Source organism: Lutra lutra, chromosome 1, assembly GCF_902655055.1.
Source record: "Lutra lutra chromosome 1, mLutLut1.2, whole genome shotgun sequence".
NCBI classification, from domain to species: Eukaryota; Metazoa; Chordata; class Mammalia; order Carnivora; family Mustelidae; genus Lutra; species Lutra lutra.
Genome location: NC_062278.1, coordinates 26,628,776 through 26,655,107, shown reverse-complemented (window position 1 = coordinate 26,655,107; position 26,332 = coordinate 26,628,776). Strand labels below are relative to the sequence as shown.

At 41.6% G+C, this 26,332-nt stretch overlaps 1 protein-coding gene and 1 long non-coding RNA gene across 4 annotated transcripts in view; one reads left to right on the top strand and one right to left on the bottom strand.

Moving 5' to 3' along the window:
• Nucleotides 1–1,302: 1,302 nt before the first annotated feature.
• Nucleotides 1,303–21,690, bottom strand: LOC125095441 (uncharacterized). The gene is made up of 4 exons (XR_007125886.1): nt 21,541–21,690; nt 20,722–20,815; nt 12,568–12,570; nt 1,303–1,439 (listed from the first exon to the last, which is right to left on the bottom strand). It is a non-coding gene; the product is annotated as an uncharacterized LOC125095441 (long non-coding RNA).
• Nucleotides 21,691–21,703: 13 nt separating this feature from the next.
• CXADR (CXADR Ig-like cell adhesion molecule) overlaps nt 21,704–26,332 on the top strand; it is a 58,754-nt gene continuing 54,125 nt past the window's right edge. For all 3 annotated transcript variants that reach the window (XM_047721788.1, XM_047721780.1, XM_047721774.1), the window contains exon 1: nt 21,704–21,872. In XM_047721788.1, coding sequence (XP_047577744.1) covers nt 21,830–21,872 — 43 coding nt within the window. In that variant the 5' untranslated portion in view covers nt 21,704–21,829. The remainder of the gene's footprint in view (nt 21,873–26,332) is intronic.

Genomic DNA, 26,332 nt, shown 5'->3' with positions numbered 1-26,332 from the left:
TAAATAGTCCGGAGAAGAAATTACCAGAAGCAGCAAATATAGCCATATCCGGAGCTGAGCCCTCTTTCACCTTCTGTAATGGGAGATCCATTTGGCTCCATTGTTCCTGCACATCCATATAACCCTCTATCACCTCCTGATATTGATCATGGAAGCTTTACAGACATTGACCTAGTTAGGTACAGACTCAAAATTGAATTACCATTTTCATGTTCATAAAAGTCAATTATCATTTGTCCCTGAGCTCTTCAGGAATTGACACATTCAGTGAGTAAATTTTGGTATTGAAGATTTTTTTTTTTTAAGGATTTTAATACCAGAAACTGGACCTAATTGGGTTAGCATAGGAACAAACAAAAGGTAATTCTATTCATTATTACTGAATCACCATTCTTTCTAATGGTTCTCATAGTCTCCTCTTTGGAGAAGCATATGCTGCCACCACCTAGCCTAGCAACTATATTCTAGAATCTTTAGCTCTTGCTGTCACTGTCATGACCCCCTACTGCCAACTAGAGTAGGACATTCATGGAGGCACCTATGTTTCCTCACGATTATGAGGACCACCACCCACCACAGTAACCTGAGTACTCTCTTAATTCTTTGGTCTTTAGAACATAGGGTTTCATAAAATCAGAATATATCCCCTGTGATTCAACATCCAAGTGCTCCTGGAATTCTGGATACTAATGTTCATTAAAGGCTCATAACAGCTATTAACATTATTGACAAGACAACCCATGTTCATTGCTAAGGGCAGGGGTCAGTAATGAGTTGTACTTTGTATTTACTATCAGGCACAGACTGCCATTATCAATTAATATTTGTTTTCTATCTCTTTAATCTCAGGACATTTGCCTGGGGCACCTGGGTGGCTCAGTTGGTTAAGCGCCAACTCTTGATTTCAGTTCAGGTCATGATCTCAAGGTCATGAGACAGTCCCATGTCCTGGCTCTGTGCTCAGCAAGGAGTTGACTTGAGATTCACTCCCTCTGTCACTCCTCCTGCTTGAGCTCTCTCTCTCAAATAAATAAAATAATCTTCAAAAAAAATTCTAGGGGCTCCTGGGTGGCTTGGTGGGTTAAAAACTCTACCTTGGGCTCAGGTCATGATCTCAGGGCCCTGGGACTGAGCCTCCCATCGGGCTCTCTGCTCAGTGGGGAACCTGCTTCTCCCTCTCCCACTCCCCCTGCTTGTGTTCCCTCTATCGCTGTGTCTCTCTCTGTCAAATAAATAAATAGAATATAAATAAATAAATAAAACTGTGAGTGCTAAAAGCCACATGTAGAAAGCACCTACCAAAATTAAGCAGACCCAAAGGAGTTGACTCATGCTGTGGTCATCTGAACCTCTGGATTCAGTTATGGGTCAGAACTAAGGACAGGCAAGTGAGGCACTCATCTCAGGAACAAAATTTAAAGGGATGTGAAAAAAAAAAACTGTCATAAAAAAAAAAAGTATTTTAAAACACATTTTTAAAAAATCAAGATTAATGTGGGGCACCTGGATGGCTCAGTGGGTTAAAGCCTCTGCCTTCGGCTCAGGTCATGATCTCAGGGTCCTGGGATCGAGCCCCGCATCGGGCTCTCTGCTCAGTGGGGAGCCTGCTTCTCCCTCTATCTCTGCCTGCCTCTCTGCCTATTTGTGATCTCTCTGTCAAATAAATAAATAAAATCTTTAAAAAATCAAGATTAATGTAAAAAAATCCATGGTCAAAAAAAATAATGACTTTTAAAATAAAAATAGGATCCTGCTGTGCACTTGCATCACCTAACTCACTTGCCCCCCTTTAATCCTAACTCTGAGACACCTTGGTTATGAGAGCAGATAAATTCTATAAATTTTTTCTTTTCCCATCCAGGTAAATTTTAGGTCTGTCATTTCCAACTGAGAGAGCTCTATCTACTACACCACTTCACAACATCATCACAGCAGTGCATGATTTAATGCATGTATAGCACTTAGCAAGAACTTGATGCACATGTAAATGTTAGTTGTTTAGGCTGCTGTTATTCTCACTGAAATGTCACCACCCCTCCCCTACAACTTTGAAATATTCCAAACTCCCACACAAATTTTTGCAGATATCTTCAAAATTATAAACACAGTCCTATCTCCATGAGTCCCGGGGAACAACCCCAGGTGTTGGGTCTGAATCCCCCACAACATGGGTTCCCAGGTCAAGCTGCCCACTAGCTGCTCCCAGCAGATGATCAAGTATGGCAGGGAAACAAAGTCAGGCTCGTTCATCACTAGTGACTTTGGCTTGAGGACTCCTCACTGGAGTCCTTGCTTGAAACATTTAGAACTGCTCTGCATTCTAAGCCTCTTCCCAGCCTCCATTCCTTCCTCTCCTCTCTCCTTCACAGGTGTCAGAAGGGTGATGTGACCTGAAGCTCTCTCAGCTCCTCTATTCCCTCTATCTCCATTTATCCCCAAAGGCATTTTCCCCAAGAAATTTCATGTACTTCTAATCCTGTCTTGACATCGGCTTCTTGAAGGACCTGAACTAACACTTGTCATAATCATCTTTTCGTTCCTGTGCGCACATCTCTCCCTAAATGACTCAGATCATGTAGAACTACCAGCCTGTTAAAAAAATACAGACACAGAGAGACATACCCACCTACACATAGAACCCAAGACCAAAACTTCTTGGGCAGCAAGTTAGTCTTACAGACTTGGCAGTATTCCTTAGGGGAAGCTGGGCTGTGGTGAAAATCACCAAAACCACACGCCTGGCAGATAGGCAAGAAGCTCAATCATGAACAATTCCTCCTCTTCACCCACCTCCCCACTTTTTTTTTTTTTTTTGGCCATCATTTATTTATTTAAATTACTTAAGAAATAGAAATGATCCCAATATTTTCTTGCTTTATTTTCTGAAACACCTATATTCTTGCCACTCCAAAATTGGAGTTTTTGGCACAAAAACCACAGTTCCCCTTCCCCACTATTCCCCACTATTCCCAGTGATTCAGGCAACCACATGGGAACCATGTAAATCAAAGATGTTGCCACCACATACTCTCTTTTGAATCAATAGGTCCTCTTGGAAAACAAACAAAGGAAAATAATTCTCCGGCCTTTATGATACCTACATTGACCAGCTTCTGTTTAAAAGAGAGGCTCTGGGGGCACCTGGGTGGCTCAGTGGGTTAAAGCCTCTGCCTTTGGCTCAGGTCATGATCCCAGGGTCCTGGGATCGAGCCCTGAATCGGGCTGTCTGCTCAGCGGGGAGCCTGCTTCCCTTCCTCTCTCTCTGCATGCCTTTCTGCCTACTTGTGATCTCTGTCAAATAAATAAATAAAATCTTAAAAATAAAAAAAAATTAAAAAAAAAAAAGAGAGAGAGAGAGGCTCTGTCTCGGTAACAGACCAGACGGCTGCCTGTCTTGACCCACAACATGGGCGAGAACCAAAGACTTTCACACTACCTCCCCACCAGGGAGTTATCAGGCATTTTTTAAGACATAACTCAGTCATAAGAGCTATCCGGTGACTCTAATCCACCACAATGAGAGAAAGTATTCAGCTCAAAACATAAAAGGTCAATGCCATGCCAGAAATCTTGGTAAGCCAAAACCAGTAAGCCAAAAAGCCTCCTTCTCAAAGTGGAGCAGGCATGGGGGACTATGATGTTTTTTTGATACTGCTTTTGTTCCAAGGTCATGATGACATCATGGTAATTATGGCTACTGTTTTCAATACTGGTTAATTTTCCTAGCTACTGTTAATCTCTCCCACAACCATCAACACTACTGCGTTAGAAATTGATAACAGTTACTGCTTCTGGAGGAATTCTAGATGACTGGCAGGCCATAAGGAAAATATATATATATTTTTATATCCTTTACTTAAACCGAAACCATACAATCGCATTACCACTCAACAAACAAACAAAATATAAAATAAAACAGACTGTTTTGAATTTTAGATGGCCTTACCAGAATCAAATCAAAGTTCGTAATTCACCTAATTAGGGAAGATACTTATCTTAGGCTGTTCAAGCTGCTATAACAAAAATACCACAGATTGGGTGTCTTAAACAACAAACATTTCTCACAGTTCTGGAGACTGGGAAATCCAAGAAACAGGCACTGGCAAATTCAGTTTCTGGCAAGGAACTGCTTCATGGGTGGTCTTCTTCCCACTGTGTATTCACATGGTCAAAGACGCTAAGGAACTATAAGATGGGGTGCTTTGGTGTCAGTGGGTTAAGCCTCTGCCTTCGGCTCAAGTCATGATCCCAGGGTCCTGGGATTGAGCCCTGCATTAGGCTCTCTGCTCCAGAAAGGCTGCTTCTCTCCCTCTCCCTCTCCACCACCACTACCCCCCACCCCCAGCCCCGTGCTTTTGCTCTCTATTTCTCTGAAATACCTAAATACATATTAGATAATTTTTTTTTTTTTTAAAAGGAACTCTATGGGCGCCTGGGTGGCTCAGTGGGTTAAGCCGCTGCCTTAGGCTCAGGTCATGATCTCGGGGTCCTGGGATCGAGTCCCGCATCGGGCTCTCTGCTCAGCAGGGAGCCTGCTTCCCTTCCTCTCTCTCTCTGCCTGCCTCTCTGCCTACTTGTGATCTCTCTCTGTCAAATAAATAAATAAATAAATAAATCTTTAAAAAAAAATAAAAAAGGAACTCTAGAGTGTCTTTTATAAAGGCACTAATTCTATTCATGATGGCTCAACCCTCATGACCTATTATTTCCCAAGGGCCCACCACCAAATACCATCACATCAGGAGTTAGGATTCAACATAAGAAATTTGAATGTCACAAACATTCACTCTCCAGTGATACTATTCTTCACAACACTTTTACAATGGCATCTTAGCTATACCACCTGCCCCAAGAACACCTGGACTTCTCTCCTTCACATCCCTGAATCCTAATAATGTCACCCATTCCTCTATCAAGAACATGGTATTTCAATACAACTATGGAATCTATTTCATAATACTTTCTTCCACAAGTCTGTCTAAGACTGGTAACTCCCTAACTGGCCTCAACCAACCTGTATTCACTTTCCAGCAAAATGGGACAAGGTCAAAATTTCCCATAGATCTCGAAAGACAGTGACTCTTTGGCACTTCAGGTGTTAACTTTAAATTCCAATAAATTGCATACAAAATCATATATATGTGCACTTATTGTTTTTTCTAGTGTGACAATCTATAACTTTAATCATATTGTCCAAGTTGTTAGTAGATAACCAAAAAAGCTTAGGAACCATGTAGCAGATGTTTTGATGCCAGGCATAGATTTACTCAGCATTTACTGTTCCCATATTTCCTGTGGGGGAAAAAATCGGTGACTGAATGACGATCCTGTCTGAGGGCCTTCCCAACTGCATGAGTGTGCTGGACCCCTGAGGGCCAGATGGAGAACGTTGGGGAGTTAATACCCCAGGCACAGCCTCCAATCATCAACAGATAGGAGTTGGTAAATAAACACCCAGCTCCTTATCCTCAGATGGGACAACTGGAAGACTTACTCTGTATCATCTACCAGGATCTCCCACTGGGATTGATCCATTATCGGCAGGGTCATTCTGCTCATCAACATACTTTCTGTTGGCTTTTTGCCATGGTTGTCTCACTTCCCTATTTCCTCACTTGTGTTTCCTGAAATCATATTCTAAATAAAAACTTGCACTCACATCTGTACCTCGGGGTCAGCCCAACTCAAACCACTACTCTACTGGTTCCAATATAGATCGTCCATTCTGGCTATCACTTGGTTCATCTATACTCTAACCAACCAATAAAATCAGAATGCTTGCTAAATGGGTCAAGTTCTATATTCCTCTTTGTAAACCAGCTATGTTTCACTGATCCCTCCTGTAATGATTACATTAGACCCTCGTCAACAAAAAACATCCTGGAATGCAAGGATTTCATTAAACAAGAAAAAGCTTTATTGCCATGAGCTTGCAAACCAGGAAAATGACAACCTTCAGCTGCAAACTGAAAGTACACTCAAAGGGGAAAGATTAGGCTCAGGGTTAAATGGGCAAAAATTGCAAGTTCTGTGCCCTTTATGAGGACTGGTCAGACTTAAGTCCCAAACTGCAAGTATCATGAATAGAGTAACGAGGATAGAGGTCATTATTTCTGGTAGCACTTTCAGGATGTGGCAGGCGTTTGAGAGCATGACAGGATGTGTTGCAGAGGTCTTTTTGCAAAATTTGCTGAATTTTGTGCAAGCTTGCCACCTTAGGTTGTGCTGACTAGTTTTGTTCCACGTGGTCATTCAACCTGTTTAAAAATTTTGTCTATTCGTTGTATTGTCTAATTATTGGGGTCTTTTGTTCTAACCCGACTTTGTATTTAACCTCATTACATTCCATATCACACTAGAGGTAGCTGATGGAGAAAATATAATATTCTTCCTAATATCTTAGGCTTCTGTGTCCAGCACCACACCACATATGATCATCTCAACAGATGCAGAAAAAGCATTTGACAAAATTCAACACCCTTTCATGATAAAAACTCTCCACAAAACTGGGGATAGAAGGAAACATCCTCATCTGATAAAGAACATCTATGAAAAACTCAGAGTTAACATATTTAATGGTAAGACATATTTAATGGTTTAACATATTTAATGGTAAGAGACTGATTATTTCCCCCCTAGACTTCAGAAACAAGAGAATTATTTCCACTCACAACTTCTGTTGTAGTAGAGGTTCTAGCCATGATAATTAGAGAAGAAAAAGAAGTACCTAGATTGTAAAGGAAGCAGTGAAACGATCTCTAATTCCAAATGACATGATCTTGTATATATGAAATCCCAAGGAATCCACTAAACAAACAAACAAACAAAAGACAGCAACTACTACAACTAATAAATGAGTTCAACAATGTTGCAGAATATAAAACCAACATACAAAAATCAGTTGTATTTCTATATACTATCATCTTTGACCTTTAGACAACATTTCTGAGCCATTGGTTCCTCAATCGAAAATGAAATTAAGAAATAAATTCTATTTATAACAACATCAAATATAATAAATTTAACAAAGAAATTTAACACTTTTATCACCCTGAGAACTACAAACATTGTAGAAAGAAATGAAAGACCTAAATAAATGGAAGGACACCTCATGTTTATAGGCCAGAAGACTTAGTAATAAGATGGCAACATCTCCCAAATTGATTTACAGTTTCAATGTAATCCTTGTCAGAATTCCAGCTAGTTTTTTAGAAGAAAATGAGAAGCTGAATTTTTTAAATGCATAAGGAAATGCAAGGAACCTAGAATCCAATCCAATCTTGAATAAAAGAACAAAGTTAGAAGACTCAGACTTCCTGATTTCAAAATTTATTAGAGCTATAGTATATAAGATAATATGATACTGGCATTGATATGCCTTTATTAGAAAAAAATTTAAAAAGATAGACTTATTATAGATCAATGGATTAGAAAAGAGCCCAGAAATAAACCTTTACATTTTATGGTCAATTGATTTATTTTTATTTTTTCAAGATTTTATTTATTTATTTGACAGAGAGAGAGAGAGAGCACAAGCAGGGGGAGCAGCAGAGGGAGAGGGAGGAGCAGACTCCCAGCTGAGCAAGGAGCCTGACATGGGGCTTGATCCCAGGACCTTGGCGTCATGACCTGAGCTGAAGGCAGACAACTGACTGAGCCACCCAGGCACCCATGGTCAATTGCTTTTCAACAAGGGTGCCAAAAAAATTATATGAGGGATAAACTGACTTTTCAATAAATGGTGTTAACACACTGGATATCCATATACAAAAGAATGAGGTTGGCTCATAAACTAAGTGAAATAATTAAAGCTTAAAACCCTTAGAAGAAAACATTGGAGTAAATCTTAATGAGCTTGGATTAGGCATCGGCTTCTAAAACACAGCACCATAAACACAGGGAGAAAAGAAAATCCTCAGCAGCCCTTTGGGGCCTGAGGGGAAAATGAAAAGGGTGTGAAAAGGAGCTGACCTAGGACATCAGGAGTCCAAATGTTTACTTCCTCATTCTGTTGGAGATTATAATCTATTTTGGTTTATTCGTTTTTCAACTTGAATTGAGACCCTTCTTCTTGCTGCCTTTACTGGGTTCTCCACCTTGATAGAGTAACTGGAATCTTAGTACCCCTCGAAGAAGGTAGCCCCTGGAATCTGCAGGCATGTCTTTTGGCAGATGGTTTTTTGCAGTTCTGCAGACCAAACCTAATTACCCATTTTGAATTGTCATCTGAGTTTCTATTTGAGTTGCCAATGTTTGTCCATTTGATTCTTCTCCTGTCCATTAAGCAATTTTAGTGCATGAAAGAGCATCTAAAAGAATGTCAGGAAACCAGCAGCCGTTTGTTGAGAGCCATATGGGATATCCTGGCACTAGTCACCAGAAGTCCATTTCTTTCCTTAAGCAAGCAAGTAGGAAATATATACTATTGTAATAAAAAACTCAAAAAAGATATGGCCTAACACATCTGCAGAACAGTCTGCAAAATTCCTATCATGTTAATAGAGGCCAACATACGCACTGGATGCAATTCTATTTGGTCAAGAAGGAATGTACTTAATCTCTATCAGAAATTACAGAAAACTAAAATACCATGAATTGGAGCGAATAGTTTTTGAATAAATAATTATTAAATTAAATATGTTTAAACATTCTTTCCTCAGTTTTCTTAAGTTTCTACAAAGGGTCAAATTCCACCTTAACTCCCAGCCCTACGTAGCATCTCTTGTCAAATGTGAGATTTGTCTGATTCAACAACAAAACAGAAATTAATCTCCTTTCAGTGATACTCCCTATATTCCCCTCTTGTTTAGCAATAGCAACAGAAGGGAAATCAAATAAATCAATCAGCCAAAGTTTATTTTTTTACATGCAATAAAGTGTTCATAAAAGTGAAATCATAATGTTCAGTGACAAGAATGTTTTTTAATGATGGAACTTCTTCAATCTTTTAAGTGCTTTTGAATCAGGAATGAGTAACGGACTTTTTAAACATATAAAAGTAAGGGCAGGTAAGATTACCTTGATAGCAAGTAACCATCTACACAATAGTAAAATTCTTCCTCTATTGAAAATTTACAAGTTTCCTAGTCCTTTAGAGCTTGAATTTGAATTGGGATATGTTTGCACTACTAGCGATCTGAAATTAGAAACATCCAATGTACCTGTGAAAGGCTGTCCTAGACAGGGAGTCACCTGGTAGCCCAAAGAATACCCTTTCCTCGCCCACTGCCACTGCCCCTGGGGACCCCCTCAATTTCATCCTCCTTCTCTTCTTCACCACTGATTAGCAAAATGCATGGCTGATAAAGGTTCTGCTCCCCAATTTTTTTAAAAGATGATTTCTTTACTTTTTAGTTTTTTTTTAATGTTAATATCTACCCTCAAGATTAAGAATCACATGTTCTGACTAGCCAGCAAGTCACCCCTTCTGTTCCCCAATTTAAGTGTGTGTATGGGGGAGTGGTTCTATACCATGAAACAATTCTCCAACACCAGCAGGTGTCCTACAATTCAGCCTAATTCTGCCTCGCTCTACCCAGAGACTGCATCAGATTCCATAGGTTGAGGGCTCAGTTCTACACTCCTCCCCCACCTTATCATCTATGCTCTGACCAACTAGCTATAGATTGGGGGTTCCAATAACTTCCTCCTTGGGCTTAATTTACTAGCGTGGACCTCTGACACCAGGTTTTGAGTCCAGGTTGTCATCTGTGCTTCTGACTGGACAGCTATAGACCAGAGGTTCCCACAACTCCCTCTTTGGGTTCGATTAATTTGCTAGAGCTGCTCACAGAACTCAGGAAACCCATGTATCCACTCGAGTAGGAGTATATTACAAAAGAAAGATATTAAAGGATAGAGATCAATAGGCAGATGAAGAGATACAGAGGGCAAGGACACAAACAAAGGGGTCATTATGGAACAAGGGGCCCGGCATGGTGGCACATGGAAGCGTTCTGGTTCACCAACAAGGAAGCTCTCTGATCCTACCTTTTGGATTTTTATGAAGGTCATTACATAGGCATGACTGACTGAAGCACTGGCCACCAGTGACTGAGTCAACACCCAGCTCCTCTCCCCTCCCCCAAAATCAGAGGGTGGAACTGAAAACTCAGGTTAGTTCTCTTGTCAACAAACCCCCCAAAGTTAGGGAATTTCCAAAAATTACCTCATTAACAAACCTAGTGGTGATGGAAAGGGGTTGGTTATAACAAAACATCCATTTCATCTTTATGGCTCTGTAGCATTTTTGTGAATCGAAAAGACCAAATATTATAACAAAAGAAGTTCCCATTGCTCTCATTGCTCTAGAAATTCCAAGAGTTTTGGCAGCTATGGGCCAGGAACTATACGTGAAGATCAAATATATATGAGAAGTATTTCTCATATATATTTTGTCATTCAGATGAACAAAATACATATTTTTTAAAGCCTTTATTCATTTGACAGAGAGAGGGAGAGAGAGAGTATGCACAAGCAGGGAGAGCAGCAGGCAGGAGAGGGAGAAGCTTGATCAATGCTTGATCTTAAAACTGTGGGATCATGACCTGAGCTTAACTGCTTAACTGACTGAGCCACCTAGGTGCCCCTAAAATATCTTTTTTTCCCAAATGACCAAATACATATATATATATGTATATATGTATGTGTATATATATATATCACGCATCTTATAAATCACAATATCACAGCTGATACCTTCCCAAACTTATTAGTAAGGTTGCCAAAGTTATCTGGGATCTGTGGTCCAAGATTTCTTTCTTGTTGATTCAGCACACCTGCTACTCACTCACTCTTTCAACTCTAATCAGGGTCCTTTATTCCAAATTTTCCACTGTATCCCCACCAGCATCTATCCATGCTAGATCACTGAATAATCAACCAATTCTCCCCTTCACTTCTTGTATACTCCCTTCTCCCTAAAACTATAAACAGTACTAGTCCTGTACCCCAAATATATACAACTTGCCCTCCAACACTCTGTGCTCCATTGTTCCTGGGAAAAGAATAAGGTTTGGCAAAGAAGTCTTCACTCCCAATCTCTGTCTGATGGACAGAAGTTGCTTTACTGGAGTGCAGAGCTGGCCTTGTGAAGGCAAGTCCCTAAAGAAACATTCTTATGAAGGACATTTCATCATGTTGTCAGGAAGCCCATAGGCTACAGGTGTTTGTCTGCTTCCTTGGGAAATATACATTTACAGCATGGCTGCTATGAGATTTGCAACTGATACAAAAAACAAACTAATTCCTCAAAGGAGTGTAATCTAGGTTCCAAAATCTGGCTCTCCAGCCAGGTCGTCTCTCTTTCTGGCATCTTCACTTGGATGTCCCCCAGGTGCCAAAAACCTAACATTTATACTCCACTAAACCTGCTTGTCCTCTATTCCCTATTTAGTTAATAGCACCCTTATCCACTGATTGCCCAAACCTAGAAACCTGAGCTGGGTCTGTTTCCTGTTCTTCACAGCCCACATCCAACTGGGCTCAAATCCTCCTAGTCCGGTCTCTAAAATGTCTACGATTCCTTCACCACAACTGGAGTTCAGACCCCATCAGTTTTTATTGTAACTATGACAATAACTGTCATATCAATTGTCAGGTCAATGATCTCCTCCCTTGTTTCTTCCTACTCTCTTCAGATCTAGCTTTGTACTGCCTCTAGAATTTCTTTCCAAAACAAAGACAGAACTATGAAAAGACCTCTTTATTTTTTTTATTGTGTTATGTTAGTCAACATAAAATAAATACATCATTAGTTTTTGAAGCAGTGTTCCAAGATTCACTGTTTATGTACAACACCCAGTGCTCCACGCAATACATACCCTCCTTTATACCCACCACCAGCTCACCTATCCCCCCACCCCTCTCCTCTCTAAAACCCTGTTTGGGGGCGCCTGGGTGGCTCAGTGGGTTAAGCCGCTGCCTTCGGCTCAGGTCATGATCTCAGGGTCCTGGGATCGAGTCCCGCATCGGGCTCTCTGCTCAGCAAGAAGCCTGCTTCCCTCTCTCTCTCTCTCTCTGCCTGCCTCTCCGTCTACTTGTGATCTCTCTCTGTCAAATAAATAAATAAAATCTTAAAAAAAAAAAAAAAATAAAACCCTTGTTTGTTTCAGAGTCCACAGTCTCTCATGGTTCGTCTCCCCCCTCCAATTTCCCCAATTCACTTTTCCTTTCCTTCTTCTAATGCCCTCCATGTTATTCCTTATGTTCCACAAGTAAGTGAAAACATATAATTGACTCTCTCAGTTTGACTTATTTCACTCGGCATAATCTCCTCCAGTCCTGTCCATGTTGATACAAAAGTTGCGTATTCATCCTTTCTGATGGCTGAGTACTATTGAAAGGCCCTCTTTAAAACACAACAAAATAACAACAACCAACACATACACACACCCACCTCTTGGATTGCTCTTCCTGCTAAATCAGAAAAATCTAACTTCAAAAGAAGAGAGATTATTGCCTACTGGGTGTTATACTCAAGCAACTGGTCAGTACACCTCAGGCTTCTGCCAGCAGGAATTCCGCAAGTCTCACACATGAGCACTTCTGTAAAGCCTGGGAAGAGACAACCTGAATACAGCTGTTTTTCTATCAGTCTTCATCCTCAGGTGTCCTAGAAAAATCTACAGTCAGCCCCTCCTAACGACTCAGATTAACATGTGAAGATGACTGGAAGCTAAAGAGAAATAGAGAAGTCCATTTTCTCAAGTTCAAGTGAGGACTCTTGCTATAGAAAAAGTCCATGGGCTTTCTGTCTAATCTCAGACTTCCAAAGACCAGAGAAAAATTCTGTTTCAAATTGTGGTAGCTCCCCCTAATCACGTCTCTAATGAGCACCTGGCATTTTCCCATTTTCCTAATTGGTCTCTTGTCATCGTACTAGTTTAATAGTTTTAGCCTGAATTAAGTTGTTGAGGCATTCTAAGTATTTTCCTATTCAATACTAGAATAGTCTATTTTTTTAATTAAAGATTTTATTTATTTATTTGACAGAGAGAGAGACACAGGGCGAGAGGGAACACAAGCAGGGGGAGTCGGAGAGGGAGAAGCAGGTTTCCCATTGAGCAGGGAACCCGATGTGGGGCTTGATCCCAGGACCCTGGAATCAAGACCTGACCTGAAGGCAGATGCTTAATGACTGAGCTAGCGACCAAGGTGCCCCTAAATATTAGAAAAATAGTTTAGAATGCAAATTATTTCCTTACTGATTATAATTCCAAACCAAAGTTTCAGGATCTGGGTTCAAATTCTGAAAGAACACTTCTCCTAAAATCTAAAGTAATTCAGTTACCAAATATATTTTGAGCCCATATTTAGCACAAGCACTAAACTAAGTGTTGGGGCTAAAATAGTTCAGAAGAAATGGACATGTTCCCTGTGCTCATGGAGCCTACAGCTGCATGAGTGGGATAGGTATCAATCAATCAATCAAATAATTTACACATTTAAGTATACAATCATAACTATGGCAAGTGCTCTAAAGGGGCGGTGCTTGGTAGTTTGGGAAACTATTTTTCTGGAATTTCATTTAATCAGGGGGTCTTTTTAGGAGGAGACACTTAACTCTAAAATGGGAATGATGACTAGGGGCTACTTGATAGGTCAGATGTTCTGGTCACAATGACAGTATCGCAGAGTGGCTACAGCTATGGGAGGGGTCTAGGAAGGGTAGGGATAAGGAGATGAGCTTGGAGAAGGAAGTAAGTAAGATCTAAAATCTTCACAGTTGAGAAGTATTATCTCTTAAAAAAGGAAGTATTATCTTTATCATAAATACAACTGAAGTCCTTGTAGAGCTTACCTTTATGGGGATGGAATGTTAAGGTCTAATCGAAGAAAGGGGGACTTACCTGAATTCTATCTCTGACTCCTGAAACATCTTGTTAACACGTTCATGCCTCCATGACTCTAGTTTCTTTATCTCAGTAATCAGTGTACCTCAAAGCATGTCATCTCAAGTTTTGTAGCGATATTTTAAGGAACAATGAATCATAATTGCTGAGTTCTTTGAACTCCTTGGATGAAAGATATTATATGGTCTATAAATGTAAAGCATTGCTATTATCTATCAGACAGAAAGCTGTCTCCAGCCAAAAAGAAACCGGCAAAATACAAAGTATGAGTCTCCGTCCACTTCTGTCAGAGTTAAATATAGAATCTGGGTATAAATTAAATGGGCTTAATGCTGGGTAAGCTCAGCATCTTTGATCTAAAATGCCCAGAGCATTGTGCAAACATTAAGTCATCTGTTCTCAAAATGCCCCATGTACATGTCATAAACACCAGCCATTAGACTTCTTCCTAGGATTATGATAGAGTTCACAAAGTTTAATTTTCTTCCCAAAGGTCACTAGCAAAGTTAGTGTAAAATCCCAGAAAGAGGATGTAAGCTCCTGATTTATTCTGCCAGTTCTACTTATTTTTACCCAAACAAGCAAACAAACATAAACACCTCAAAGCCAAAATATAAACTACAGAACATGGAGATGCATAAAGAGCTTAAATAAAACAAGCAACATATTTTTATTCTTAGGTAAATATTGCATCTCTTTCTTATCTTTAGCACAGGACAAATTTAGTACTTGGTGGATTGTTTTGGCATAGAAAAAGTAGAGAAAAGGGACTGAAGATTAAGACATTTTAAGGGACTTTCGGCAAGAGGTGAAAAGAGACAGGGATGGGGCACCTGAGTGGCTCAGTTGGTTAAGCATCTACCTTCAGCTCAGGTCATGATCCCAGGGTCCTGGAATCAAGTCCCATATCAGGCTCCCTGCTCAGTGGAAAGCCTGCTTCTCCCTCTCCTCCCCGCGGGTGCTTTCTCTCTCTTACTCTCTCTTTCAAATAAATAAATAAAATCTTAAAAAAAAAAAAAAAAGAATGCTTTAAAAAAAAAAAGAGAGACAGGGATGAGAGGAAAATGTGTAAGTTCACCCTTTTCCTTCCCTTTCCCATTAAATCTTTAATATTACTGGTACAAAACAGGAATTGTGAGGGAGAGACAAGCAATGCTCAGATCTAGTTTATCTAGGGTCTTTTTTTTTTTTAAGATTTTATTTATTTATTTGACTGAGATCATAAGTAGGCAGAGAGGCAGGCAGAGAGGCAGACAGAGAGCGGGAAGCAGGCTCCCTACTGAGCAGAGAACCCGATGTGGGGTTCGATCCCAGGACCCTGAGACCATGACTACCAGAGCAGAAGGCAGAGGCTTTAATCCGCTGAACCACCCAGGCACCCCTATCCAGTGTCTTTAAAAATATTTCCATTTCTTTTAAAATCAGATGAAATAATGCCACAATCCAGGCTGGATTAAATGTCTTTATACCACCAGAGTTGTAAAAGATAATTTTATTTTTATTTTTTAAATTCTTTTTTATTTCAAGTTTTTATTTAAATTCTAGTTAATATATATGGTAAACTTGGTTTCAGGTGTAGAAAAGACAATTTTAATGATCTTTTGTGGTGGGAGGGATGCACAAAGACAAAAATAAAAAAGCACACACCCAGGGCCCCTGATGGTCAGAATGTGGCCCTGGAAACCTGGATATTTTGAGGAAAACCTGCTGAGGAAATGCTTGAAGGATTTGTTTACTCCACCCGGACAGTAGAGAATCTTGCAGAAGCAACTAAATAGAATGTTTTTCAAGTGATTCAACAAACTGACCTGGAGCAAGCTAAATGAAAAACCCTGGGGGGCTATCAACACAGAAAGCCGTGGTTTGATTTCTTCATATAGCCCGCCATCTATAGAGCACAGAAATGTTGTTTTATTTAAAAGGACTAATGAAGATTTGAGAATGATGAGCCTCCTCTAAGCATTTATAATGACTAGTATCCTCTCATGCTGGTTTCTGATCCAAATTTATATTAACTGTGTCATTTGGGAACTTAATCCCAAAAATTATTTTTAAAGTCTTCCTGTATTGGTAGTGCCCCTGGATCCTGGCAGAAGCTAATACAAACTGTCTCTCAAGGAAAATACTTAAAAGTCTCAAATACTTCACACAGAGAAAGTTCCACAAAATGCACTTGCAATTAAAAAATAGTCATAAAACATGAAAAAGGAAACCTAATGTTAAGAACCTGTATAAACAACAAAACACAAAATATGAGGGGTGCCTGGGTGGCTTTGTTGACTGAATGACTAAATACTGGTTTCAGCTCAGGTCATGATCTCAGGGTCCTGGGATCAAATCCTAAGGGAACTCTGCACAAAGCCAGAAATGAGCTTGGAATTCTGCCTCTGCCTCTGCCTCTGCCCCTCCCCGGGCTCGCATAAGCAGTCACTCACTCCCTCAAATAAATAAATCTGGGTTTGATAGCATCAGGCATATCTGAGAATGGATGAGGGGAACAAAAACAGGGTGCTGGTTCAAAGTTAGTTTAAGAAAAAGTTAAAAACTGAGATTCCCGGGGCACCTGGGTGGCTCCGTGGGTTAAAGCCTCTGCCTTCGGCTCAGGTCATGGTCCCAGTGTCCTGGGATCAAGCCCCACATCGGGCTCTCTGCTCTGCGGGGAGCCTGCTTCCACCTCTCTCTCTATCTGTCTGCCTCTCTGCCTACTTGTGATCTCTGTCTGTCAAATAAATAAAAATAAAAAATCTTAAAAAAAAACAAACCAAAAAACTGAGATTCCCACCTTCACCCTTCTGCTAGCTGGCCTAAGACTGGGTGAGTAAAAATGGATCTTTGGACAGGAGGTATCAAACAGATATACTAAACTGTAGTTATATATGAAAGTTGATGTTCTCCGTGCTATTCCAGTCATCCTTCCAGAAAGCTGGCCCAGGGGTGCCTGGCGGGCTCAGTGAGTAGGGCATGCGACTCTGGATCTCAGAGTTGTGAGATAAAGCCTCACGTTGGGCCTGGGGCCAGTTTTAATGAAAAAAAGAGAAAAGGGGGGCGCCTGGGTGGCTCAGTGGGTTAAAGCCTCTGCCTTCTGCTCAGGTCATGATCCCAGAGTTCTGGGATTGAGCCCCACATTGGGCTCTCTGCTCAGCAGGGAGCCTGCTTCCCCCTTTCTCTGTGCCTGCCTCTCTGCCTACTTGTGATCTCTGTCTGTCAAATAAATAAATAAAATCTTAAAAAAAAATGTTTAAAAAAAAAAGAAAAGAAAAAAAGCTGGCCCACCATGTGTTTACACTCAAGTGCTAGATAGCAGGTTGGTTGGTTTGTTTGTTTCTAAAAGTAGGGGTGCCTGGGTGTCTCAGGCAGTTAAGTGTCCGACTTTGGCTCAGGTCATAATCTCAGGGTCCTAGGATCACTCCCTGCAAAAGGCTCCCTGCTCGGCAAGGAGTCTGCTTCTCCCTCTTCTTCTGCCCCCCAACCACTTGTGCACACTCATGACCTCTCTCACTCTCAAATAAAATCTCTAAAAAGAAAAGCAATTATACTGGTGATCGCCTGTGACTGACCCAATCACCAGCAAGCCCAGAACTTTCAATATGCTTCTTTTTCTCAGCCCAATTTTAACCTTTGAGCAGAAAACAACGAACTAGCAGAAATCGGAGGAAAGCAAATAGTATGAAGTGACAGAGACGAAAACAAAGAAACAATCAGAACAAATAGAGACTGCTCTTGGATAAAAATGCTAAAAGGCCATCAATAAAATCTTCAGTTTTGGCCTGTATAAACTATTCATTTTTTAAAAGATTTTATTTTATTTTTTAAAATAAATTTAAATAATTTAAATAAATTTAATAAATTTAATAAATGAGCCACCCAGGCGCCCCTAAGATTTTATTTTTAAGTCATTTCTACACGCAATGTGGGGACTGAACCCATGATGCTGAGAGCAAGTCGCCAACTCCACTGACTGAGCCGGCCAGGCACCCCTAAACTTATCACTTTTGTGTATTCATTCTGGAATCACATTATTAGCAATAAAGGATAATTGGAAGGAAGGCAGACAGGGACAAAATGCCACCCCCACAACCAAGACGAAGCCACCCTTAAAAGATTTTTACACCATCCTGGAAGGTGCCCTCTAACCTATTCCATGTGATAGATGACAAAAACCTGATTGGATGACAGGCAAAGGAAGGGTTAGATTAAAACAGCCCTCCATGGACGCCTGGGTGGCTCAGTTGGTTAAGCAGCTGCCTTCGGCTCGGGTCATGATCCCAGCATCCTGGGATCGAGTCCCACATCGGGCTCCTTGCTTGGCAGGGAGCCTGCTTCTCCCTCTGCCTCTGCCTGCCATTCTGTCTGCCTGTGCTCGCTCTCTCTCCCTCTCTCTCTCTGATAAAAATAAAATCTTAAAAAAAAAAAACAAAAAAAACCCAGCCCTCCAACAAACCCATAAAATTCCCTAGATATAGAACCCCGATGGTAACCCTCTCCAGTCTCCTCCTTCCTTGGGAGCCTTGTACTATCATTTTACTATCACTCAGTAAACCTTGCTTTGCTGCCCACCACTCTTTCTGGTCTACCTCTTCATTCTTCAAAGTGGTGTGACCAAGAACCATGGGCACTGGTGGAGAAAAAAATCCTATAATATTAGGAATCTAAAAAAATTCTAGGTCACTGCCTGAGAGTTGATTCTAAATATTATACACATGGCATAAAACTAAAGTACTTATAAATTCATTTGCACAGGGGTAAATAGATGACTTCGATGGTATTAACACATGAAACCCATGCTCTTGGTATTGTAAGCAGAATACATTGTAAGAAACCTTCTTCTTCCCTTCCCTTACTTTTAAGTAGGCTCCATGCCCAACATGGTGCTTGAACTCATGACCCTGAGATCAAGAGTCACATGCTCTACTGACTAGGCCAGGCAGGCACCCCAGAAACTGTCATTTCTTAAGAAGAGCATTATCATTTTCCAGAAAGTATAAAAATCAGCAGCGTCACCTATGAAAAAAAGTTTCCTGCTTTACATGCCTTTATATGCCAGGCTGTGAAGAGGTAAAAATCCTTTAATTTTTAAGAATTCTTGAGAATAAGTCAATCTCTGAATGTGATCACAAGATTTTAATCATCTCTTGGTGTATTAACAAATCCATTACTGCTGAGAAATCCTTGTAAGAACAAATGCTATATTAACCATTGTTGTTTGTGTCTCTAAGAGTATCACCTTCCTGACAGACCAAGAATCACCTTTCTGCTGGTTTAGAAGCTATACAATGTGGAGTGCTTGGTGCTTTACTAAGATAGGACAATTCATTTAAAGGCTGTGTACTACTGTTAGCTTGGTTTGAAAATATCAATCAATTTGCAGGATCCAGAATTAATGGGATTATTTCATTACAGCTTTCAGGAGACTTAATTTCCAAGCTAAATATAGTCACAAAGGCTTTTTAAGGTATCATTCAGGAATTTCAGAAATTTGCATAATTTTAGCTGCTGTTTATATGAAATAATGTAGTTACAAACCAAAATCTAAAGATGACTCCATTTATTTTTTTTCCTTTTCCCCCCAGCTTTAATAAACCAAAATCTAACTTTAATATAATTGTATAAAGAATTACTTTCCTGAAGAAGATAAATTGCTCCTTTCAAAGTTACTTAAATCTCGGAGATGATACAGCTGGAAAAATTTGTGTTCGGTAATCTAATGAAGTATAAAACATTAATTTTGTAAAATTTACATTTTTAAAAGTATATCCTAAAAAGATATACCAAGATGCAATGATTTGTTATTGTATACATATTAAATGCTTTTTAGTAATAGGTCAATATCTCAATATATGAATTGAATATATTCAGTTCAACAAATACTAGAGAACCTACTAAAGTTGGTTCCCAAGAGTGACGAAGATCCATAATGTGCCTTTTTGGCCTTCCAGAAATATTGAGAGTAAGGTAAGTGATTGATAGGTATGAAAATGCCTACCACAGAAGGAAGCAAAAGCTAAGGATTGCAAAAAAAAAAAAAAAAAAAGGTACTACAAGCAAAGGGATTAAGATAAAAATCCTTTTGAATAATTTCAAAAGATTTCCTCTAGTAAGTGGTTGAGATAACCCATGAAGGTTGAGTTTAATTTCTCCTAGAGGAGACACTTACAATAAATGTGTGCTGCTTTTAAGTGATTAATAGTAGAAAAATATTATGTAACAGTCTGAAATACATATGAATAACTTTAATACTTACTTTTGTCTAATTTCATGAAGTATAATGTGTTGAGTAAAAATTTAAGTTCTAAATATTTTATACCTTCAGTTATATCCAGGAGAATTTTTGTTTCCTTAATAGGAAATACCTAGCATTACTCTGGACCCTCCTTAGATCAGTCAGGATTCCATTGGAGACAAGTTAAATCAGGATTCCTGGGGTGGGTGTTCAGATACTGATATTTTGCAAAAGTCCTCTAGGTAATTTTAATTTTTTAGAAAGATTTTAAGTAATCTTTATACCCAAGATGGGGCTCAAACTCCCACCCAGATATCAACAGTCCGACCCTCCACTGACTGAGCCAACAAGGCACCCCTCTAGGTAATTTTAAGGTGCGGTCAGGATAGCAGACCACCAGGCTAAATTTCAGTTGAGAGACTTTAGTCTTACTAATAACCGATTTACTTTCCTTTGCTGGTTCAATAAATAATAAGAATATTCCCTGTAACACTCTTTTATTAGCTACCACTCAACTGAGTATTTACTATGCGCCAGGCACAGTGCCAAACATTCTTTGGTGCATTATCTTATCTAGTTTTCATAGCAAGGTGTATTTCCAAATTACTTGCCCAGTTAACTGTCCCATTCCGGGACCCAAGAACTTACCCACTGCACCACACTGCTGCTCTCCTCTAATTCACTCCTGATATGGAACTGTCGAGAACACCAAAGTCTATCAGCAGTTATAAATAAATGTTATCTGCAAAGAGCGACCAAGAATGCAAATGACACAAGAACGAGGATGGAGGATACCAGGAAGTGACACTGTAGGCTGATCAGGCGATCCAAAATCTCTAATTCCCAGGTCCTCCCAACACCTCTTCCAGCCTTCAACCACCCCTAAACCCCACTTTTAGGGCGAGAATAACCTTTGAATACAAAGGGTCAAAAAGGCAGCCCAGGCATTTCCCAAATCCGAAGCAGCAGTCTACGGGTTCAGTCATTACTGGTGATGGGGAAAAGCCTTCTGGAGCCTTCCACAGCAGCCCACCGACTTAATGAAAAGGGAGGAAATGCGGGGTGCGGGGAGGGGGGTGGAGCGGGGGGCGGGGGGCATGGAGCGGAGGAGGCGCTGATCAGTTCGCTTTCCCCAGAGCCTTAGGTGGGACACCTCGCAGCAAACCGCCGAAGGTGGGACGCCTGGCTGGAAACTAACCACCCATTCCCCCGCCCGCATTCTCTACTACCGCGAGGGGAGAGCCGGGTGAGTGCCCGCCAGTCCCAACCATATTCGCCGCGCTTCAGGATCCTAGGGCAGGCGGGCGAGTATTGTCCTGTGCCGCACCCTGGAGCAAGGGCGCGACCGCGGTGTCAGTTGTTTGGGGAGAGGGGCTGGCCCGACCCTAGTGCACAAACCCCGATTTGACTGAAGGCACTGAAACAGGGACCCCGGCTCTTGCTGGGGGCGAAGGGCTGCCGGCTCACCCCAACGCGGAGCGCAGCTGGCGCGGGAGCTTCCTACTCGGGAGGATCCCTAGGGCAGCCCGCGCTGGTTGCCGTGGCAACCCCACGCTCCTGGCGGAGCCGGCGCGCGCCGCGGGGCTCAGTCACTACCGGAAGTGACGTGTTTCACCTGCCAAGCGAGGGTGGGGTGGGACGGGGGTGCTGAGGTGCCGCCGCCGCCAGCCAGTCGGGAGCGCGCAGGCACCGGCTCACTGAGACCCCGGGTGAGAGCCGCCTACCTTCAGTCACCGCCCACGGCCGGGCCGCCACCATGGCGCTTCTGCTGCGCTTGGTCCTCTTGTGCGGAGTCGCGGGTGAGTAGGGGGCAATTTGGTTCCAAGGGTTCCTATAGTCGGCACCGCCCTGGGGCGCTCTCTGCCTGCGGCCACCCGGGAACAATGAGGCGTGGGGGAGGGGACGGGTGCGATTTGGGGGCGCTGCGGCAGTGGTGGCTGTGCGGGCGGTATTGCACCGGGGTGGTTTTGCGGAGCCGCGCGTGCGAGCCGGGAAGGTGGAACCGCTCGGAATGGAGCCGTGCGGGGGCGTGAGGTGAGGGGGCGGGGGGAGCTGGAGGTAGTAGGGACCGATCCCCGAGATAGGGGGCGGCGGTGGAGGGGCTCCCCGGGCGCGGGTGGGTGGGCGCGGCGTGCCGGGTGCGCCTGGCGTCTTTCCCAGACCATTCTTTGCGGCGGGTGCGAGCTTTGCTTTATTTGCTCTTGCCCTTTCTCTTGTTAGCTCGTGTGGTGTCCGCGCGGGCTTACTCGATTTCAGAAGCCTAGGGCTGCGAGTTTCCAGGTGTTGAGCAGTCCAGGCGGGGAGGCTGAATTACAAACGCCATGATTAAATAGACACTGAGCTTTTCAGTGCCTCCGTGCGTCCAAGCGATCTCTAGGAAAGAGGCGCTGAAGGAACAGTAGCTTGAGCATTCTTGGTCTCGTAGAAGAGGCGAGCCCAAGCGCGAGACGAACAGTAGTAGCTTGAGCATTCTTCATCTCGAAAGCGGCGAGCCCAAGCACGAGCTGTTAACTAGACGGTAGCTCGCCGAAGTAGACGGTTGGAAATCCAAACTAGGTTCCTGCAAAAATGCGGTCATATAATTTCTGCAGTCCCGGAGCAAAGTGCAAAGAGGAAATCGTAAGCTCGGTTTGCGTTTATGATGAGTTAATTCATTTTGAAGATAAGAGGGGATGACTTATACAGGGCAATTCCTGAAGGATTCGCCAAGTACATTTTTTGACTGCGCCTCTCTCAGGAGGGGAAAAAAGGCATTTAAAAAATGTGTGGACCATTAGAAGGCATAATCATTTGACGCTTTAAAAAATTGGTCAGTTTTTATGGCAGTGTTTTAACTAACTGATCTTGTTTGTCAGGATAGGCATATGTCACGTTTAGAACCAAATGGCTAATTTTTAAAAATCCAACGGTGCGACCCTCAGGAGGCACACTTTGTGTAGTCTCTGGAAGGACATTTTTTTTTTTTTAAATGTTGGAAAGGAGCTTTTTTTTTTAAGTGTTGGAAGGGAGCGGGTGGCCCTTTTTGTTGGGATGGCTTTCTGCTTCCTGTTGAAATGTTAATTCCATTGTTGGATGCCACATCTGTGAGCATTACTCACGGGATCAACATTCTATTAACAAGTCTAATCTTCGGTATATACCACCACCTACACCTCTACCTCCACCTTTTTGATACATATCATTTAGACTTGGGTGAAATTTCCAAAGTAATGCTTCTGGAAAGGACGAAGGGTCAGTAACCAGTTTACATGGTACATTACCACCTTTGTTTTGTCAAAGACTAAACTGAAGTTGAAGTGGGTAACGCAGGTTCTCTCTGGGAAAAATATTTTAAGCTACATCTAGAGCAGAAAAGTGGAATAACATAAACCATGTAGAGGATCACCCCCCCACCCACCCCGGGGATGTCCAGATAATTGTATGGATTTCATTTTTTTCTGGACACCTCACTTTGTTAGGAACAATCTCAACAGGATATTTTTGATAGAGTCATTCTACTCATAAGCGGTATACTAGGATAGTGAACTTCTCATGAAAGCACTGTTGTACTATTTTTAGGTACAGTTTTCCAGCCTAGGGAACAACTCAAAAAGCTATGTAATTGATCTATGGCTTTGAGTATTTCTTCAGATAACTCTTGCCATTTTAGGCTTTCATTCCTATGAGTTTGATTTGAGTGGTAACATGATCGGCTTCTACATTTAACAAAACAAAGTGGAGGAGGCTTACATATTAAAAATTGCAGTGCTATTTTTTCTCTAGATCTGTTTCCATATGGGTTGTGAAGAGTTTTGTCATATATTCTGGTTGCTAGTGGAAGTCCTTTTGATGTATTTTATTATCTGTCCAGTCAGTATCAAGTCACACTACCAGTAGCAAAAGTGGCTGTAGTAGAACAGCTGTAGCAATGGTAGTAATATTAGAGCCTTGATTGAACAGTTATTAAATGCCAGGGCACTGTTAAGGGCTTTATATATACTCCATCTACCTAGCAATCCTGGAGGGTATGTATTGTAATGATCCCTGTTGCACATGTGAGGAAACTGAGGCGCAGAGTAGTTATATAACTTAATTTGCTAAGGTCACAGATTTCCTCCTTAATCCTTGCTCTTACCACTTGCTATTTTTGCCTCTAAAACAGCCATTTTCCTCTTTGATTACCTCTAATTGACCTCCTTAATTTCTATCACTGGTTATGTGTCACGTAGTAATAACCTGCTGTTGGTTTGACTATGTGCCAAATACTGAAGACTTTCATTTTAGCCCTTTATTTTCTTAATCTTAGTTCATGCTCTCAGACACTATTACAATAACACAAGGAACCAGGGCTTAGGCGGGTGTTACAAACTCATGTGGCCCGTGTATCAGCACCAGCATCACCTGAGGATCTTGTTAAAGTTTGGGGTGCTGTTGTTTCTCACACACTGTCAACATGAGTGAAGCTAGCCTCTGCCTTCAGCTCAGGTCATGATCCCAGGGTCCTGGAATGGAGCCCCGCACCGGGCTCTCTGCTCAGCTGGGAGCCTGCTTCCTCCTCTCTCTCCCTGCCTGCCTCTCTGACTAGTTGGAATCTCTGTCTATCAAATAAATAAATAAAATCTTTAAAAAAAAAAAAAAGTACTTGTCTTCCCACCACTTGTTAGCCATTTGATGGCTACAGGCCTCTGTCCTTTCTGTGTGCCTCAGTTGCTTTGTGTGTCAAGAATAGGGTTCCTACCATCTCAGAGTCATTACGGAGCAGAGTGAAATGTTTTATCATTTTGCTTGCCTGGAGTCTTCCTTTGGATAAAAAAATATGAAGATTAAATGTGAACTTGATCCCCTCCATATACCTCTCTTACTGTCTACATTTTTTATATTATACCAACCACCTAAAAAAAAGTTGCCCCTCCTCCAAGGCAAGCCACTTTTTTTTTTTTTTAAGATTTTTTATTTCTTTATTTGACAGACAAAGATCACAAGTAGGCAGAGAGGCAGGCAGAGAGAGAGAAGGAAGCAGGCTCCCTGCCGAGCAGAGAGCCCGATTCGGGGCTCGATCCCAGGACCCTGGGATCATGACCTGAGCTGAAGGCAGAGGCTTTAACCCACTGAGCCACCCAGGTGCCCCCAAGGCAAGCCACTTTACAATGGCTTCTTACCCTGTTTGTTGTGGGGGTGTCCATCAGTTACTCAGTTTATCTCATTGCACGAGGGGCATTGAGGGGCATTACTTGTGTTCTTATTATAGTCCCAGTGTTAGCTTATGGTATGTGGCAAAGAGCAAATGTTCGGCAAATGTCTTATGACTGAAAGTTTGCAGCCTTTTTAATCACTAGGCCCGTGTATATGCTGTAGCTCTCATCAGTTCCAGCTCTCTCTCCCTTCTCATCAAATAAAGACGGTCCTTGGTAGTGGTCATTCCAGTTGCCTTGTCTCATTCAGTTGTTAGTCTAAAGAAGTTCTAAGCTTTTGCTTTATCTTTGATCTAATTGTTCTATTCCACTTCAGTTGCCAGAGAGAACAGTAACCGTTTGGCAAATCCATTTATCTTTTCAGAGCTCCTTGATACCTGTTTTGGTTCTTTCCCACCCTGCTAACCCGCTCTTCATCAAATTCATAGTAGGTCCCTTAAATACCAGCCTTCCCTATGATTTGTCCCATAGTCTTCTTCACTCAATCTTAAATGTGGGTAGCCTCATTTATCCATTACTATAACCTCCAAATAGTTGCTCGTGACTTAAAAGTAGTGCCAGCTCAGCCCACCTGTCCTTTGAATCCTTCGCCACTATTTCCAGCTGCCTAACATTCACATTCATCTGAATGCACTTTAGTACCTCAGATCCTGCATGTGTGGAGCCAAATCCATCCATTAATTAATTGATTACATGATTTAGTCATTCAGGTATTTATTGCTTACTATGTTCTGTGCTGTGCTAGGTACCCTTACAGTAGTATAGAACTTCGCAAGGTGCAAATTTTGATAGGACACATCCAGCAGATGATACAGGTTTTGCAAAGGCATGGAGATCTGAAACGGTAGAATGTGTCTTGGGAGGTGAGAAATTCAGTTCATTAAAGCACCTAACCAGCACTTCTCAAACTTCTGATGTGTATCTGAATCATTCTCGTAAGAAAGTTGGGTGAGGCCCAAGATTCTGCTTTTTAGCAAGTTCCTCATCATGTCACTGCTGACCACACTCTGGGTGAGTGAAGCTCTAAGGCTGTGCCAAGAGCTTAGTAGGAGATGAAAGATGATTGACATTTGTCAAGTTATACTACT